The following is an 18,997-nucleotide window of genomic DNA, read 5'->3' on the forward strand; positions in this document are numbered from 1 at the left end:
AAATTAAATTTGACAACTTGTTTAGTGGCTTGGGAAGAACAGGAAGCCTCTGTGCCTCTGCCAGTCATTTGGGGGAGTTTTGTGGACAAGGAATGTGTTTGTGCAGACTGGGTGTATTCACTGTTTTTATTGATAACCTGGAAACAACTAGTAAATAATGGCTGCACAGTTCACAGAGGGCACAAAAAAGCAGTATGACAAGTGGCAAAGAGCTGCACCATACAGCACGTGTGGCTTAACAACCTAAACTGATTTAAGCAATATTCACCTTAGCAGCTCATGCCCAGCTTGTGGGCAGTGAGGTGACAGGCTTGTGGCTTCCCATGCTGGTCCAATTGCTTCTGTCACAGCCTGGATGCCGCCCAGAGCACTGAATCCCAGAGACACTCACAAACCATATCAAAGAGTGCATCTGTGGGAACATCTTAGTGCAATACTGTGGCAAAAGGGCTGAAGAGACCGTGGCTGCCTAGGCAGAGGAGATAGGCTAGGGAAAGGGCTTTACCTCTCACACAGCTTTGCTGAGATGGATGCTGGAACAGCAGCTCCAGCATCTTTCTATTAATACACAGAGGAGAAATGAAGCCTTAGATTCAGTGCAAGGGGGTGGCACAGATATTAACAACTGAGGACAAAACAGCTTACCATGCCCAGTTCGAATTGCTAAAGCTTTTACCCTATTAAAAAGGGAAGGGACTTTTTATTCTCTCCTTAGGAGAAAATAGCGAGCTTTTTAAAATCACAAAAGGCATAATGAGGGCCAGTAGCTGAAGCAGAAACCAAACAATAAAAATCCCCTGAAAACTCAGAAGCCAAACAAAGAAGAAACAAAGGCACTATCCATTAACAGACCTGTTGGCTTCCTTTTCTCATGGGCCTCTCACTTTCTTGTTCCCTGGGTAGGTGAAAGGGTGCTCTGACCCCTCCAAACTACAGCTTCTTTCAGCAGCCTCTCAGATTGTTTCATGAGTCCAAAGTAACTGGTGAACAAGATGTCCTGAGCTCCTGGGCCACCCAGGAAATCCATTACTTCCCGAGGGCTGCCTGGCTGCTTTACAGTAGCCAAGCCCAGAGCTGGCACCCTATAGCCCCTTGGGCTTAGCCTGCCAGCAGGGAGAGCTGTGGACTTAAACCAGCTTCCCTTTTCACAGCAGCTTAAGTTCTTTAAGGAGTTTAGCTCCATAAACCAATTAAGCATCTTTAATTCCTCGAGCTCTCATACCTCCTCTGAGCAGTTTCCCTGCTTACGTTGCATTAAAGAGCGAAAGCTGATTTCATCTAGCTGAGACTTGAGCATCTTATGAGGTCACGGGGGCCGCAATCCAAGCAGAGTTGGTGAGTCTGGAAATCCTCTACAGACCAAATCTGGGGTGCTGCACTCCTGTGGCCTCATTTCCACAAGCAATTCTTACAGGTTTGAAGAAACCAACCTCACCTTTAATTCTGTGCTTTCCAGAAGCCCCAGTTCCAGGTTATAAAGTGACAGCCCACAAGCTCATAAACTTTATACACTAAGAGTAGTGGTAAAACAGCTATTATCTGCATTTACACATCCACTGCGGCAGCAAGGGCAGATATAACCAGCGTGTCACCCCCTTGAGTCCTATCCCAGCACCTTATCTGCCCCTCCTGTCTTTTTCCTTTGGATTAGTTAGCACACAAAGGAGAACTCTAATACAGTCATTTGATATTTGAACATGAAAGCTCACAACTAAGTCTCTCAAGTACTCTTTTGGGCTTCTTTGGTGTTTTTTGTTTTTAAATGGACAAATCAGCAGTTTCTTGAAAGCCACATCATAAAACTTTATGCAAATCTATCCCCAGCCCCCTTTGTTTCCTGCAGGGCATATCCTGCAGAGCTAGATGCAGCTATATATATAACACTATAAAGATTTGCATTATACATACACAAATAAAATTACTGCACATCTCCTAAATGCTGCAGTTTTCATAGATGCCCTTTTAAAGTCAGTTAATAAACATACATCACTATGTTGTGTTAAAATACAGCTTTTAACTCCTGCCCAGGAAAAAACAACACACTGTGGTAACAATGCCATTCTGTAAACAGTTGTGGATTAGCATTCAGTGACCACTGAATCTTCCCTGTGATTAAAAATCCCCACCAGCTGCCCAATCTGCTTTTGTCAGTAACTCTGCACCATTGCTTAGCAATAAAAATACAGTTCGCCCACTCACTTGAAGTCAGTCATGTGCTTAGGGCTGAAAAGGAGCATTTACATGAGGGTTACATGAAGGGCGGATCTGCTCCAGTGCTCTGGAGCCGTGGCTGCTGTTGCTTACAAGGTCACCATCTCTGTTTCTTCTAAAACCATAACAAATCATCCCAGAAAATGCACCATCCATCAGCTCTGGCTGCTCAGCACCCAGGCGGTGCCCTCTGCACTGGAGGAGGACGTGGCACTGAGGCACAGCCCCAGGACACTGAAGCAGATCTATGGGTTCTGGGTTTTTGCATGGACTTTCCAAGATGAACCTTGTCCTAGTAAAGCACCTTGTGCAATTCATGACCTGACTCCAACTCGCCAATAGGTCCAACTATGGCTCTAACCACGAGCTTCTCAGCGTAGCCCCCTGAACAAGCAGCATCTCAGCAGTCCCTCCCTCCCTGCAAACAGCAGCACTTACAAACACAGATGCTATTTCAAAAACTTACCTCACCTTTGATTCAAATTCCCCCAAGGCCATACAGCTCCTACCAAAGCATTTCCAGAACAACTGTACCTACCAGCTCAGGCTACACATCCCTCATCACATAACCAGCAAAACTCTCTTAATGCCTCCAGCTCCACAGATGGGAACACACAACCATTTCCCCAAGCTGAGCTCTCTTATCAGGCAGGGACCCAGCTGCCAGCACTCATGGCTGATTGGGAAGGTGAACACAAGTTGGGCTGATTTGCACTGATTTTATGTTCTGTCTCTGGTAAAACCTTTCTATGGGCCCTTTCCTTGCATAGGCAAAGCAGGGGTGTCTCTGCACAACTTGTGGGCCTGAAGCAATTGCAGCTATTGCATTCTGCGAGGGCTGCCCTGTGCTGTGTGCTGTCCACTGGCCTCCTTCCTGCCTCAGGCCACCACCATGGCTCCCACAGCCCCGTGTGTGGCAAGCTGTGCCCTGCACAGCCCTTCCAGAGCCACCTCCTTGCCCTGCTCGTGTTTCAGAGCAGAGCAGTGGTGAGCAGCCCTCATCTGCTCCCATCCCACACGCGGGCAAATCCCTGCAGAGACAGGCAGTCAAGCAGCAGACTGCCATGCAGTGACAAGTGATTTTGTGGTTTCAGCCACCCCACCACTGCTCCCCTTTGGCCTTGATGCTGGTGGTGCTGAGCCCTTTGGGATGCAATGGTAGCTGGCTTCCCAGCTCCCCAGCCTGTATGGGCTTTGGGTTTCTCCTGGTGCAGATTAACACCCATGTCTCGTGCTTTTGCTATTCTTTAATCTGCTCTCTGAAACCAGAGGTGTTCCTTGCAGGGACTGCGATGGCACAGGTACATGCTGTGGGCACTCGCAGGCCTTTACACCACCTCTGGCTTTGAAGCAGCAGTAGCACTTCCCTTTCTTTCCTAGGTGTTTCTTTAATTAAAAACAAAAAAACTCCAAACCAGATAAGCTTTAGGTTTAACTCTGCAATACTTGAAGTCTTTTGTTCTTTTTGCTGGACTTAGGTTACCCCACAGAGATCGATTGTTTTCTTTCTTGTCCAGACATGTCTTCGTGCTCAGCCAGATAACAATTTGTTTTACTTTTGCGTGGCTGCATGGGTTTGTGTTTTCCCTTGACATTTCTGTGAACAATGTAGCGAGGGTCGTTGTTGTGTGTCCCTATCCTTTTTCTCTTTTTGGCTTATTTTGATGATTCTCCCATACTGATGCAAGCTGTTTTCCCAGTCATTTTTAATCCCCTTTGTGGCCACCTTCACTTCTCCAATGCATATGCTGGCATAAAATTGCCTGTTACCCTCTCCTAATTTCCATGTTAAAACTGCTGGAAAGAGATTAACAATTTATCTATTTTTTTCCTCTTTGCTGTGTCCCTTTGTATTGTTTATTCTTCATCTAGATTGGGAGGGCCTGCAAGTCCTTTCATGACTATTATTTTTTCCACATGTCCAAGCTCAAGCAGAGAATTAGAAAGCTTCCAGGGCTGATCCTTACTTGGCCAGCACTTCTACTGCATTTTTCTTTTTAACCTTTTGAGAGCATTGTCTGCAGTTTTGCCTTCCCAGCTCATCAGACAGGAACCCAGAGGCAGCAGGGAGAGGGCTCACCCAGCCCAGCCCCAGGGTGACTCTGCAGTGATGATGCACCGAGGCCCTTCACAGAGCCACAGGCTGGGAGAAAGGTAACTGAATGTTAGTTGAGCTGAAACTTGATTGTTGTTGGGGTCAGAAGGGATCATTCTGACCTCTGGGCTATGTTAACTTCACTCTGCTGCTTTGTGGTCTTTTACAGTAGAGCCAGTTCTGGGAGGGCTCAGTTGGTTTGAGAGGGGAGCATGATCTCAGCTCACCTCTTAAAATTTGGTGCAGTACTTGTTATCTTACCCATGTAAACCTCTCTGTGTATGGGGGAGGTAGGGAGCATGGTTTTGTACATCAGATGGCAAACTGAAAATAAACCCAGTGACTCCTCTCCATGATAGAAGGAATCACAAGTTCTGCCCAGACACATCACATTAACCAGCGTAGTTACAAAAGCACAGACCCTGTCACTCACAGGACTTTTTCTTGTCCTCTGTAGAAGCTGTTGGATCAGCTGAAGCTTAGTGTTATTCCAATCTTCCTTTTGAGACAGATGAATGGAACAAATTCTCACTGAGGGAAATCAGGTACAGATCCCTAGTGATGATGCTGATTTGACTCTGGCTTTTGAGCAGTACAAATCACAGCAGAATATCATTATTAATTTCAGCTGTCCCCTGTTCGGGGAAATTATTGTTCATCTCCCCAAATGGATATCTCAGTTGGAGACCTTTATTTTGTCACCTCAGTGAAACAAATCCCCACTGCTTCCTCCTTCCAAATGAGCAGTCTGATTTCTCTGGGGAAGTCTGCCTCAGGCCTGGTGCTATGACTTAACTCTTGACTAATATCACCAAGGCTAGACAGGGCATTGGCATGTTTTTACCTTCCAACACATACCTGAAATTTCTCACCAGGTCCATGACTGCCTTCACAGGAGTTAGTCACTTCCTCCACAGCCTGTAGAGAAGGCAGCAAAGTTAAAGACACGTTGTTCTCTTCTACCAAAGGTTGTTGTTAATGCCTCTCTGCTCACACGTATGCTGAATTCATCTTACACCATATGAAAACTAGTTTCTTGGTGTTACCTGGTAAGCTCCTGAATTAACCAAGTACCATAAAATGTAATTTGTAAATGTTACAGTGATCCTCACTGCCCCAGAGCTGCATTTCAAGCTGTCCATAAGGAGCTTTTCCCTTCCCACACCAGGGAATTGTCTTGCATGGTGCAAAGCATGAGTGAAACATGAAACCACTGGGCGAATGGTGTGGTGTCTGTGCAGGGTGGCTGAGGGGTCAGCAATGATACCCCCACCACATGGTAAACCTAGGGAGAACGGAGTGAGCTGGGGCACAGGAGTCTGCCCAGGGGAAGGGCTCATTCCCAGGGATACCCGACAGAGCTGTATGCACACAGAATCACAGAATCACAAGGGCTGGAAGGGACCTCAAAAGATCATCCAGTCCAACCCCTAGGACCACCTAGAGTAGGTCACACAGGAACTCATCCAGGTGTGTTTTGAATGTCTGCAGAGAAGGAGACTCAACAACCCATCTGGGCAGCCCCTTCCAGTGCTCCCTTACCTGAACAGTGAAGAAATTCTTCCTTGTATTTCTTTGGAACCTCTTGTGTTCCAGCTTGTACCCATTGCCCCTTGTCCTACCATTGGCCATCACTGAGCACAGCCTGGCTCCATCCTCCTGACACCCACCCTTTATGTATTTGTAAACATTATTGAGGTCACCCCTCAGTCTCTTCTTCTCCAAGCTGAAGAGCCCCAGCTCCCTCAGCCTTTCACCAGAAGGGAGATGCTCCACTCCATCGTATTTGTGGCCCTGTGCTGAACCCTCTCCAGCAGCTCCCTGTCCTTCTTGAACTGAGTGGCCCAGAACTGGACACAAATTATCTGAGCTTGTTCTGCTTCACTTTTGTGACAACACAGCTTCCACATCACAATTTTTAAGTCCTATTTAAGAAGCTAATAACTGACTACAAGGTAAACTGGTCCTGAATGGGTTACCTGGTGATATTTTAGTCTCACTGACACTGTGGCTTTGCCACCAGTGCATTCCTGTGTTTTTTGTTGGCTCAGGGGAAGTAAGTATTAGAAATCGGACCCTTTGCTGAGGTTTTGGGGCCAGTGAGGCCTGATGGACCTGTGTATTGAAATGCTGTTGCATCCTGTGCTGAGGAAGTGACAGTACTGGAATGCCTGTGCCCTGGATGCCAGCCCCAGAGGCGGTGCCCGTGCCAGCCCTCGCACACCATGCCCCTGCCCTGCTGACACCCGACAACCATTTGGTCCTTGGGCTCACTCCAGCCTTGGCCTCTTTGCCAAGTGAAGGGAAAAGGCTGCCAAAGGAGGGATCCTTCTCGCAGGGACACACTGGTTTCTGTACTTCTGCCTGCTCCTGCCTCAGCTTCTGTCACTACCCTGCACAAACTACCATGGTTTGCCCTTGGGGAGAGTCTGTGATTTACAGTCTTACTGTAAAACAACAAGAATCAGGCTTCTAAAATCAGGAAGTTTCTCAAAGAGGCTCCTGTGCTTTAGCTATAATCGCTCCATATGCTCCTCTGACAATTTCTGTGACCTTATTTCTCAAAAAAAAAAAAGAGAAAAAGAAGAAAAGACAACTCCCATCATCCCTGAAGTGTCAGTAGAGCTCTCCACACACTAAAGGAGAAGCAGAGGCTGCCAGCTCTCTATCTGGAGCTCTTCTTACACATGTTTGTTAACCCTCAGGGTACAATGGATGCTGAGAATTATTCTTTCGTAAGATTTGTTTGGCTGCCAAAAAGGAAAAATGATTAGCAGCTCAAAGGTTACACTGCTGTATTTTGCAAGGAAAGCCTTTCTCATGGGCTGCCTCTGTTTTGCTGACTGCAGCCGTGCCGCCGTGATGCTTGGCTGCTTGTGAGGCACGGGGGTACTCTGCCCCTCGGGCTGCCCTGCTCCAGCTCCGTGCTGGTGCTTGTGGTGCAGTGTGGGCGATGCTCACCACTGCCCTGCAGGTATGTGTCCTCTCCTCCCACGCAGAACAGTGCCCAGACCTTGCCAGCCACCTAAAGCCTTGTCTCCCACTTAATCCATATGACTGTGACCAGTTTTATACTGTGCATAAACCACTCTCTGCCATCTCTGATGCTATTTCTATACCCTCTCTAGTGACTTCAATATGTTAAAGACACATAAAATGATGAGTTTATAAGATATAGTGAATGGTTTAAAAAAGAGATTTAAAACAGATCACTGAATTGATGACTACTATTATTGTTTCCTTTGTTAGCCTTTTACTAGCCTGTTTCCTGGAGACAGAGTGGTTGGGACAGGATTTACCTCTCTTTGGACCCTGGGGAGTCCAGGAATTGGGTCAGGTCAGGAACTGGGTACCATCAATAGTTGTGGGAGGCCTCTTGTGGGTCTGGAGCAGGCTGTGGTGACCAGGAGATGCTGATGCCGTTGTGCCCATACAGTGCCTGTGCTCCTGCCTCTCCCTACCCCAAATCGCTGCCCCTGGGTACCCTCACCCACCTGGCTGCCTCTGCCACATCACTCCTCTTACAGGCCATGCGTGCCTGTGTTTTACAGCCGAGGGAGTCTGCCAAGGACAAGTCAGGTTGGTCAAGTTCATGAATGTGCTCCTTTATCTTGCTGTCTCAGGCTCCTCTCTTTTGTTCTCCAATAAAGGGGCTGCTTTGGATTGCCTGTGCACTAAGATATATCTACACCTGCATTGGCCCAGGCATTCTGGAGGGAGAAATTCTTCAGATGGGAAGTGAAAGCTCCTGGCCCTGGGCGGACGGCTTCCTCGCAGCCTGGCACTGGCATGCCACAGATGCTTGCTCTGTTCATTATGTTGATGGGTGTTAGCAATGAAGTCTGAACTTTGTTCAGATTTTCCCTGAGTTTGGCAGCGTTAAGAGCCAGAGCTCTGATCTGGGTTCAGGCTGGTTGTTAGGTACAAATTATCTGTCAGTCCATTTTTTTCCCCCTGCTGTCTCCCTGTGCCTATAATTTGCTACAGTGCAGAGCTTTCCTGTCATCTCGTCAGTCTTCGTCCTTCCAAAGTCACTTCCCTGCCCGTGATTAGTTTCTGTCTTTTTATCTCTCTGCCCCGAGCTGCTGATCCCACAGGGAAGTGTGGCAATTTGCTCTGGGAGGGCTCTCCCAAGCTCCCCCAAAGCAGCCATGGTGTGACCCACTGAGGGGCTGTTCAGAGGTTGTTCATGCAGACTGCAACAATCTTTTTCTGCTGGTCACGACCATGTGGCCACAGAGCCAGGACAAGGCAAACAAGTCGCCACTCCTGTCCAGGGAATATTAGCTGCTGGTCAGAGCTCTGGACTGGAAGACTGTGGGCACAGCCCCAGCTCTGCATTTGTTTTTTGGTAGGATCTTGGGCAAAATGGATCCCAACCCTGTTTTTCATCTGTGAAAGAGAGGATGAAAACATTTCCCCAGTGGAACGAGGTGTTAGATTAATTGTTTCATGATCATAAAGACTTTGATATCCTTTAATCAAAGAGCTGTTAAGGGTTTTAGAGGTTGTTATAATTTATGGAATAGATGTTAATTTTCTGTGTGCAGTCTACACAGAATACAGAGTCTCTAATGCTATTTGGGGACTAAATATTAAACGTTCCCTTTTAGGTGCTGACAGAAGTTACCTTTAAGCCCCATATGCACACTGATTAGAGTATATTGTACTTTAAAAGCTTCTTCACATCTCATTAGACCTTCTCATCTTGAGTCACCCCACAAGAGGCTAATTTACATTAAGTCCAGGCCATGTCTGGATCTGCATTTCTCATGAAAATATGTCTTGGTAGTAAAAGCAAAGCCCCTTGTGCTCTCTGCACGAGGATCACTAATTCTCTCCTCCACATCATAAATCCCAGGGCGTGCTCTGAATCCCAAATAATTTGGATTTAGAAAGAAATAAGGCACACAATTCTTCCTTTGACAATTTCATTTCCACCTTGGCTTGCCTACATTTCCCCATTAAAAGAAGGCACCAGAAGCATTCCAAGTCCCTCTACACAGTATGAGTGCAGCCTGGACCGCTCCGGTCACTGCCCAGGCAAATGCTGGAGCCCACCCTGTCATGTGTGAGCATGGTGAGTATCCCACTGCTCTCACACGTAGCCCTCTTGGTCTGCCAACTCCAAGGGGTCCAGCAATAGCTGTTTGTGCTCTCACTCCAGCAAACCACTCTGCATGTCCACAGTGGAAACTTGCAGCCAGGAAAACATTGACCACCCACTGCTGCGTACAAAGGAATTATTTTACAGTCTTAAAAGGAATTGCAAAACTCATGTAGTATAAAAGACATTGTTTTGTCTTTGTGTTTCTCTTGAAAAGAGGAAAGCTCTTAAAATCTTGTAAAGCCAATTATGCTCTATCAAAATGAATTAGAGGAGTTGTGTATCGTTGTTACCTACCGTGAGAATCTGGCTCAGCTTGACAAACTGTATTTTTATTATTATTCTTTATTTGCTTTACCTCTTGGTCTGTAGCTGTGCAATGATACTGCAATGAAGAGAAAATGCTGACAGGTCATCTTCTGCTTCTATTGGCAGTGCTACTGTTTTATATTTAAATGAAAAATATCCTGGCAAAGCTCAGTAACTTTTACTTTATGTTTCTTTGTTTTAGACATTATTTAGACCTCTTTGGAGCAGCTTTATCAACCTCTGCTTTTCTCCAGTGGCACTGAAATGATCAAATGGCTTCTTGTGGTAAGCACTGCAAAGCTGTCCCTCCTTCACTGTCACAAACACTTCATGTCATTTCTTTAGGGAAGAAAAGTATGTTTCAGACACTGTTCTGAACATCTGATGTGCCATTACTTTCCATTTTCAAACTCTGCTTTCTTCCCATAACAAAGTGTTCCAACATCATTTAACATTTGTTGCCCTAAGTAGTGCTGAAAGAAACTGCTTTAATCACTAAAATCACAGAAATTTCAAATCCTTAAATACTTTCAAGACCACGGAGGAAGGCACTTTAATGTATTTTTCATTATTTTATAAGCAAATAGACCAATACTGATGAAATGAACATCATTCTACTGTTCAGGTACCTGTTTTCTTCCTGCCGCCTCGGTGTGGCTCCTCCAGCCCCACTCCTCAGAGCAGTCAGCACTTCTTACAGTCCTGACTCACTAATGTAATAGTGAGTAATACAAGAATAGTTGGTAATACAAGAACTAAGGATCTAAACTAAAGAAATCAAGAAAGTTTCCCATCCATCAGGAAACTTAATTTTAAAATTATCAAGAAGCAAGTGAGCTGGCAAGAAATGATATTTTTCTGTGGAACTTTGCCCAGCATCCATTGAATAGTGGACAAACATGATGCATTCATGCAAGAGCTGTCATTGTGCTATACCGAGTGAGCGTTTCTGCCTGCTAAACCCTTGGACTCTGACTGCTCTCTTCTTTCTCTCCCTTCTTCATGCTCTCTACTTATTTCTTAGCGTTCAGTGACTTTGCAGCCTTGGCGTGAACCTCAAAGAGCGCGCAAAAGAAGGCTGCACAAGAGGAGATTCACAAAAGGCTGCATGGAGGTAGAGGTTTCCTGCAGACAATATTTCTAACCAATCCGTCTGATGGCCGCTGATGGTGAGCTCCCACTTGCCTTGACTGGGACACAGTGAAAAAGCCATTGTTCTCCCATCTACCACTGAGTTCCCAGGGAGATATCACTGCCAGGCTAACAAGTATTGAAAGGCTTTCTCTCTTGTACCCAAGGCCATGTGCCCTGATGGCTGTTCTGCTGTAATGCTCACATCTATTCAGCAACTGAGATGGGAAAAGCTGCTCCGAGGCTCTCCATAAGGGCGCAATTCTAAAGGCTGCTAAATGCCATAATTTCTGGCACTGAACTCCTCTTCCAGGCCCCTGCTCAATAAAGTATTTCTCACTGAATTAAGGGGAATTTAAGTACGTGCTTATGCATTTGGATGAACAGAGAAAGCCTGTTGAATCAAAGGAACTACTGAGAGCAGAGTAGAAGGTCTTAAAAATCATGTGGATTTTTTTTTCCCCACTAAAAGTATCTGTTACTTATTCCCAAGTCCTTATCTTGTTTATAATAAAGAATGAACAAAATTCCTTTCCCAAGGCTGGATAGTCCCAGAGCATATCCGCACCAAACAGGGACAAAAATAAGCTTGATTTGGGCACATTAAATCAGCAAAGGCTTTTTAGTCTCTTGACTTCTTTCTTTCTCTTTTGTCTTTTTTATTCCTCTGCACACAGTAAACTTAAGGTTTTACAGCCCTATCCAAAGTCTGCTGAATTTGATAGAACTCTTTCTGTTGGCTTGAATGGGTTTTGGAGCAGACCTGTAGGCAGAGTATGACAGTGTGATTATACAGGGTTCTCATCACTGTCTAGGGAAAGAAAAATTAATTATTAACACTCTGGTCCAGCACAGAGCCCCCAACAACTGCCATTATTCACTCCACTTTGTTACTTAATTTAAAATTACCGTTTTCTCTCTCAACTTCCTTCGGGAACATAAAGTCTGCAGAGGCTGCGTAGGTTCCCCATTTCTACCTCACTTTACATACAGCCTTCAAACCACAATTGCCTCTGAAACACATCACACACAAAGGCTACTATACAAACAGTACTTTCCAAACAGTATAATAAGCCATCTTGAAAATGAAAGTGCCCCAGATCAGGAGCCCCAGGTGGCTGCAATACGGATGCCTGCTGCTGGTGGCTTTCTCACTGGGTAAGGCACAGCCTGAGAAGCCAAGAGCTTCTCACACACGAGATGCAGCACCAAGCACTGTCAGGCCAGTGCCCTGGCCTCTTCCCCGAGAGATCCAGCTCAATAAGCACACGGTTTTGATGAGAGAGAGGATGGCAAAATGTCCTTATGCCCTTCTATTTCAGCTAATGAGTTTCCCTTTGAATGAGCTACAACATTTTTGCTGTTGTTGCCGCCACGAGAGACCCTGCTGAGGGTGGCTACAGAGGCAATTCTCACAGAGCGGCGAGCTCCCGGTCTCTGTGGCACCCAAGTCCCACTCATGGATGCACTTCACTGTTTGACAGTATATTTCCAGCCCCTTAAGTACTACCTCTGGAAAGACTTGGCCTCTAGCATGTCATGCTGATACTACATGACACCAAGTCAAGGCGAGGCCTCCTGAGCTCAGGTCCCCTCCCCACGCTGGAAGCAGAGGGGTCCAGGCGGTTCCGGTTCAGGTATATATTGTTGCAGTACTCAATACACACTCGGCAATCTTAAAGCAGATTGTGACTTCTCATCTATAACTAAAAGATATCAATACACAGACACACAATGTGCTTTTTGCAAAATGTCAGAAAAACTGTTCTTTTCATGTTTCCTCGATGCAAACATGACTGCATTTTGCTTTTGAATAGCTACTGCTCTAAGAGACTTATTATCACTAGGTAAATCAATTGGCTACCCATATTTAATTGTTGTAAATAAAAGAAGCAGACCAATCTGCATATGGTTTGGGGTTTTTTTCCTTTTTTTTTTTTTTTTTGAGTTTGCATGCTTAATACAGAACTAGTAGGTTTAAAATCTCACTGAACATTCTATGTGAATTAACCTGATTCTAATGTGGAAAGGAAAATAATGAAAAGTACAGCTTTTCATGTCAACATATGCATCTCTTTTCATGCAGGGTTTTCTCTTAGGTTTTTTTTTTTCCCTTTTTTTAAAATTACACTTTGCATTAAAGAACACAGCCAGTGTAAACACAGCCTGTAACACTATAAAACAGTGCAAATTTTGTACGTTTCTGGGAGGAGGTTGAAATACATCTATTTATAATGGAGGTAAAATCACTTTCTCGGTAGAAAAATACATCTATTAAACACCTATATGTTTGGAACTTAATTGCACAAAAGAGCAAGTTATAGTCCTACACTGTGTAGTAAATTATTATCTTTTCTAGATTTCCATTTTTGGTGTTAGTGTCAAATGCATAATAACGCTAGAAAAAACGACAGAAACTTATTATTTGGAAGCTAATGAAAACCTTACAGATAATAACTGGTGTAAGAGGGCACAGAATAAAGAACTGGGGAAAGAAGCAATGGAAAAATACCGACCTCTATGAATTATTGCACATTTGAGATCATTCTCATGGCCTTTGGGCCAATTCTGGATACTTTTAAGTCTTAGGTCAGTGTTTGTTTCCATTTGACTGTAGGGTACAATTTAGGAACCACTGAAAAATGTCAAGGATTTACTGAACTTGTTTGCTGATGAAACCACAGGCAGCTGACTGCAGAGTGCTAACTTTTATTCGTGCAATCAGAGGGAACAATGTTAAAAACAGACTGAAATAGAGGCCAGGTTGTCTGCCATAAAAATATTTCTGGGAACTTGCTCCAGCATATCTTACTGAGGCAAAACTCTCATGTCTACCGTGTTTTCACTAAAGCCATGCCAAAAGCTGCAAAACTGGCTTCTGTCTCCTTTATTTAGAGCTTTTTCCTTGAATACTGTGGTCTCCATGGTCTATCTGTGCAACCCTTAACCAACTGAGTATGGAAATCTCCATGAAACTTACTGCGGTCCAAAGAAAGTGCAACTTGCTGAGTGGCAATGTCTGATGCTGGGTAGCACTCCTCATCCCCAAGACGCAAGGATGCCTTCCATGAAAGATAAGGGACGGCATCCTATTTGACAGATGGGTTAAGTCACATAAGCGAGCAATGCAAGACCTTGCCAGCTGCTTAAAAATACCACTTTTCACTAGTTGCACAGAAAGCAGAAACATTCCTGCTTCAGCCATATTTACAACTTACACAAATTGGCAGGTAGATAAACAGAGAGAGAACTGTCTCGGGTGATTATCACTGCAATTGAAGTCAGAGTACTACTAAACCTGAATAATTTAGCACTTCATCTCTGAATATTGCTGTAGTAATTATTTTTCTATTGCTGATGTCCTCACAAAAAGGTTAATTTCAAATTGCAACCACTGATTTTGGAAAAAGAAAATCCTATGTAAAGTTCCATTGTCTTTCCTACAAATCTTAAAAGAGCTCAAGAGATCTTAAGAAATTTCAAATTACTGAACTGACCAATAGAGAAATTTATACTTAAACCCTTTAAAAAAAGTCCTTAAAAATTTGCAAAAAATCGTGAAATAATCTATAATTGACAGAAAAATCGTTTAAAATCCTTCTAGATATCTTCTGATACTCTAGTAAGTTGTTTCATAAAACCACATTGCTAACCATTGACTAGGAACACAACATGCCTCAGTAATAAAATGAAGAGGTGCTGACGTGAGCAGGTGATTTATTCTGCAGTAACTGTTACTACGTCCTTTACTGATAAAGCTTCATCTGCATTGTTTCAGCTGTTCATCTTCTAAAATGTGTTGGTGAGACAATGTTATTGGGAAAGTTTCCTCCTCCTTCCTTCTGAGAATGACTGACCCCTTGGGGTCTGTGCAGGAGAGAGTCATTTTCGTAACATGATTAGAATTTCAAACTGTACTGAAGTCTGTATGAAAACCCCAACAACCTCTGTGTATTTCAAAAACTATTAAACATGTAAGGATGTTGGAGATCACATGCAGTGACCTTTTATCCATCCCAGATTGTAAACCTACTGTAAAATGATAGGACGTGGGTTATTTTTCTGCACCCCCCCCCCCCACTTTAAAGAAGCAATAAAACTGTACATTAAAAGACAGGGAGGACATTACCAAGTTACAAAAGAATGCCCCCTTTGTCAATAATTTGTAAATGTAAACAAAAAAGTTCAAGTAGAAAAGCAAACAAGTGTGCTGCTGCTTCAAATAGGTTTTCTCACCCCATGGGGTTAGGGGCTAAGTTCTTTAAAAACACGTCTTCATGGCGGTCATGAAGCATCTCAAGAAGGTCCTGATCTTCACTACCAAATATCACTGGTGAAGCTGAGCTCCTTTGATGATAAAGGCAGCAAAGGGCTGTTCCTGTGAAACTCCTGGGGATCCTTCACGGTGTTGTTAAGAGGTAGCTGTCCGTTTAGGAGCGTCAAAGGTATGTTACAGTATGTGTGATGGTTGCTGATGGAAGCTATTGGCAATGTTGCTGATGACACATCATATTCATATCCTCTGCAATAATGTCTCATTTGCATGGAATCCTCTTGATGGTAATCAGTTAAACCAGCCCGTGACTCTACCAACGTGGCAGAAGTGCCTGTGACAGCAAGAGAAGGTACAGTCTGCAGGTCTCCAAAAAGGCCCTGCTCTGCAGAATCCAGGACCTGATTCCGAGATACCACCTCCTTTTTCTTCCCTGGCATTTCAAAGACTAGGCGCTTCCAAAACTTAGAATTCAATTTGCTGCTCTTTGGTCCCTTCCACTTGACCACCGAGAGAAGTTTGATGGTGTGCTTTAAAGATTCCACTTCGTGATAATTCACTTTCCCTTTCAATTCAGTACACTCAATCAAAATAACTTTGATTTCTCCACTGACTAGCATGTTATGGAGTCTGTTTTCCATCTCAAAAATACTCCATCCTCTCCTGAGAACATAGTCTGGAGTTAACACGATAATGAGTCTTCTGCTTTGTTCAACACATCTTGTGAGATCTTCAATGTAGGCTACAAATTATAGAAAGAGAGAAAGAGTAAAGAATAAAGAAGTCTATTGTATCAAAACATCAGGCTTGCAATCAAGTATAACAAAATCCTACAACTTACTGATCCACACCACTTAAGACCAGAGGCGTTTCACAATATACTCCACAAAAATAGGATTGCATATCACAAAGTATTTCTATTTATGGAGTACATATAGAAAACTCCTTAATAACAGCCTCCAGCCTTTACTGTTTTGCCCTGTTCAGCTGAACAGAATGTTATTTACATAATATCCTCACTGTGTAGATGCATTAGTGACTAAAAATACACAGATCATTGCTGAAAAAATGTAGGTCAAGATCAATGTAATGTTTGTGTAAATTTTAACATTAACGCTGGTTACGATTAACGTCACACTGAGGGAGGCACACGCTGGGAAGCAGTTCTTGTGTTTCAGATGTAAGGACATGAGGGTGCTGCAGGGTGCACGAACTGTGACTTGCTCAAACAGAAATCAGCCCTCATCACATGCAGAACTTGTGCTATTGCACAGAAGCAACACGATAACTCTTTCTTCTTTGGGTACTGGCCACAAAAGCACAATAACGTTCTTTGTGGCCCAATGGTCTGCTTTAACATCACAAACCCGTGCTTCTCTGTACCCCAAGGTATTAACAGAAACTTCACTAGTGACAGGAACAAATGGAAAATTGAAACATATTGGAGGTGTTTATTTGTTGAGACATCAGTGACAAAGAAAATAGCATTCTTCTCTTATTCATGCATGCCAAGTAGTTGCAAACAATCAGTGTAAGCAGAAATGCCAGCCCCATCTTTAACTCCATTATGTCAGCTTACTGAACTACAAAATATTCTTGAAGTTGGGCTTCGCTCCCCGAGTTTCACTTGTCCCAGGGTGGCAGTGAAGAGAAGCCAACTACACTTGTCTGACATGGAACAGGATGGGAAAGGAATCTACTTACAGATCTGATCCAAAACCCATTCAAATGAACAGACTTCAACAAATTTCAATGGGTTTTGGGTAAAGACCAGAAAAACAAAATCACTTGAGAAAAAAAATCCCACTACCAAGGTCAGGAAAGTGTCCTTTGGTTGCACTGAATTGTGACTGCAAGCTCAGAGAGAGGGCAGAACTTTTTTTTGTGAACTATGTGAACCTCTTGACCATGCTACTCAGAATGTGCCGCCTGACAACAGAGGAAAAGCATGTGTTATAAATGAAGACTTGGACACAAGAGCTGCACAGAACAGATCTTTACTCAGCACAGGGCAGGGCCTCTCTTACACACGCTGCCCTCTAGCAGGAACAACAATTACAGTTAACATCATCAATCAACATCTGTTACTGCAAGACTCATTTTTATAGTCCCCGGCACCATACCACAGCATGCTTATTCACACTACTTCCAGGAAAGAAAATAGCTACAAAATAAGCCAACAGGAACATTCTAGAATAGCTTATTTTCATGAGATTGAAGGTATAGTTAGCATCAAATCTGCCTTTACCAATGTTTTATTTCACCACTTAGCAGCAAGAAGAATTTCTTTCACAAATGGAAAAAAGAGGCAATTGCAAACATCCCACAGACACACAAAAATTTAAGACATACACATACATTACAAATGTCTATGCAACAATCCTGGCTTTTAGTGAATTGTTTATGACTCTTTAATCATGCAGCATTTACAGATTGGGTTTTTTTTTTCCCTTCAAATATTTCATGAGGAAAACCCCCACATTACTCTGTTTAAAATAGTTACTCATTAATGAAAAAAATTCAACATTAAAATCCATGGGAGAGGCAGTGGAGAGGGGAGAGAACCAGCAACAATGAGAAAATGATAAGCAGAACTGGTGAAACAAAACTTAAGGAAAGGGAGAAATGTTCAATACAATGGAAAGAGATTATCCCAATGTATCAACAGCTCAGACTCTTCATTTTCTTCCTTTCTTTCTGCTCCCAAAAAGAAAGAATTTAGGTGGGAAGCTTCATCATTAGAGGTTGAATCTGCAAGATACAGTAAAACAACAAACTATCATGCATCTTTCCTGAGACATATTCATCCTTCCTTCAAACAACTCAGAACACACAGTTCTCCGCAGGACACAATACCGGTCTGTCCCACGTATCCAGGTTTTACTAAGCACAGCCATGCATATCCTATATGCAACTAATTAAAAAGACAAAACACCACAAACCAACAAAACACACAAAATCACTCCACTTTCATCTCTTCAAACATCCAGTAGCAATGAGTTCAACAGCAACAACCCAGCAATAATCCATTATACCATCAAAAACTCACCAGACTTTGCTTTAGTCAAACAGGGAATGAGGAGAGGAGAAGACAGGAAAGATTCCCTGTTTTCTCAAATAGATACTTCTCCCCTCTGTGCCTCTCCCATACTTTGGCATGCCCACCTTACTGACTGGATATTGCAACAAGTTAGAGCTCTCTCTACAGACGACTAAACAGACACCTTCACAAATGACCACTACAGGCTCCTTCAACTTCCAAGTTTGCATCTGGTTCACTGATAGACACGGCCAATGCACAGGGGTTCTGCTGGTGCACTGAGGAGAAAATACACTGTATTATAGGAAGACAGAAACCCAAATGAAATGGCAAACGCATTTTCCAGCCATCTGGTCCAGAAGTACTCAGTACTCCAAATAACTTCAGCCTGGGACTAATACTAAAGGTAGGTGATAACTTGCCTAGAGCAGGTGGTTCCATTGGGTTCACTCTGCAATATCTCCAAGACGCACAACTGAAATATTTCTCTGAGGAAAAGCATGGAGTGACAGAGTCCAGTCTGTGGAAATTCAGGCTTTATTTTACCTCGTGGTACCAGACTGACTGCATAAACCTGAGAGTTGCTAAATCACCCTCTTTTCACTTCAGAGGGTGAAACTGCTCAAAATACTGCAGGCTCAGTCATTCATTAGTGTTCAGTTCATAAGAAGGTATAAAATATTGCAATACAGGATGGAGAAAGGGGTGTTTTCACCTTTCCACTGAGCTAAGAAGTAATTGCCCTGCAATGGCTCTGTTTCATTTTCAAGAAAAAAACAACCTGAGCAGGCATTTCAGGAATGACATCGCCAGCTAAGATCAACCATTAAG

General features: G+C 43.6%; 1 protein-coding gene across 10 annotated transcripts in view; it reads right to left on the reverse strand.

The window, feature by feature from the left end:
* Positions 1-5,176: 5,176 nt before the first annotated feature.
* The window catches only part of IL1RAPL2 (interleukin 1 receptor accessory protein like 2), a 390,373-nt gene continuing 376,552 nt past the window's right edge, over positions 5,177-18,997 (reverse strand). For 9 of the 10 annotated variants that reach the window (XM_062006928.1, XM_062006927.1, XM_062006924.1 and 6 more), the window contains one exon: positions 14,418-15,868. In XM_062006928.1, the coding sequence (XP_061862912.1) occupies positions 15,171-15,868 (698 nt within the window). In that variant the 3' untranslated portion in view covers positions 14,418-15,170. Of the gene's footprint in view, positions 5,225-14,417; positions 15,869-18,997 lie in introns of those variants that run through there. The other variant, XR_009819683.1, reaches the window with a different exon arrangement.

The sequence above is a fragment of the Colius striatus genome, chromosome 13 (genome assembly GCF_028858725.1).
Source record: "Colius striatus isolate bColStr4 chromosome 13, bColStr4.1.hap1, whole genome shotgun sequence".
Taxonomy (NCBI): Eukaryota; Metazoa; Chordata; class Aves; order Coliiformes; family Coliidae; genus Colius; species Colius striatus.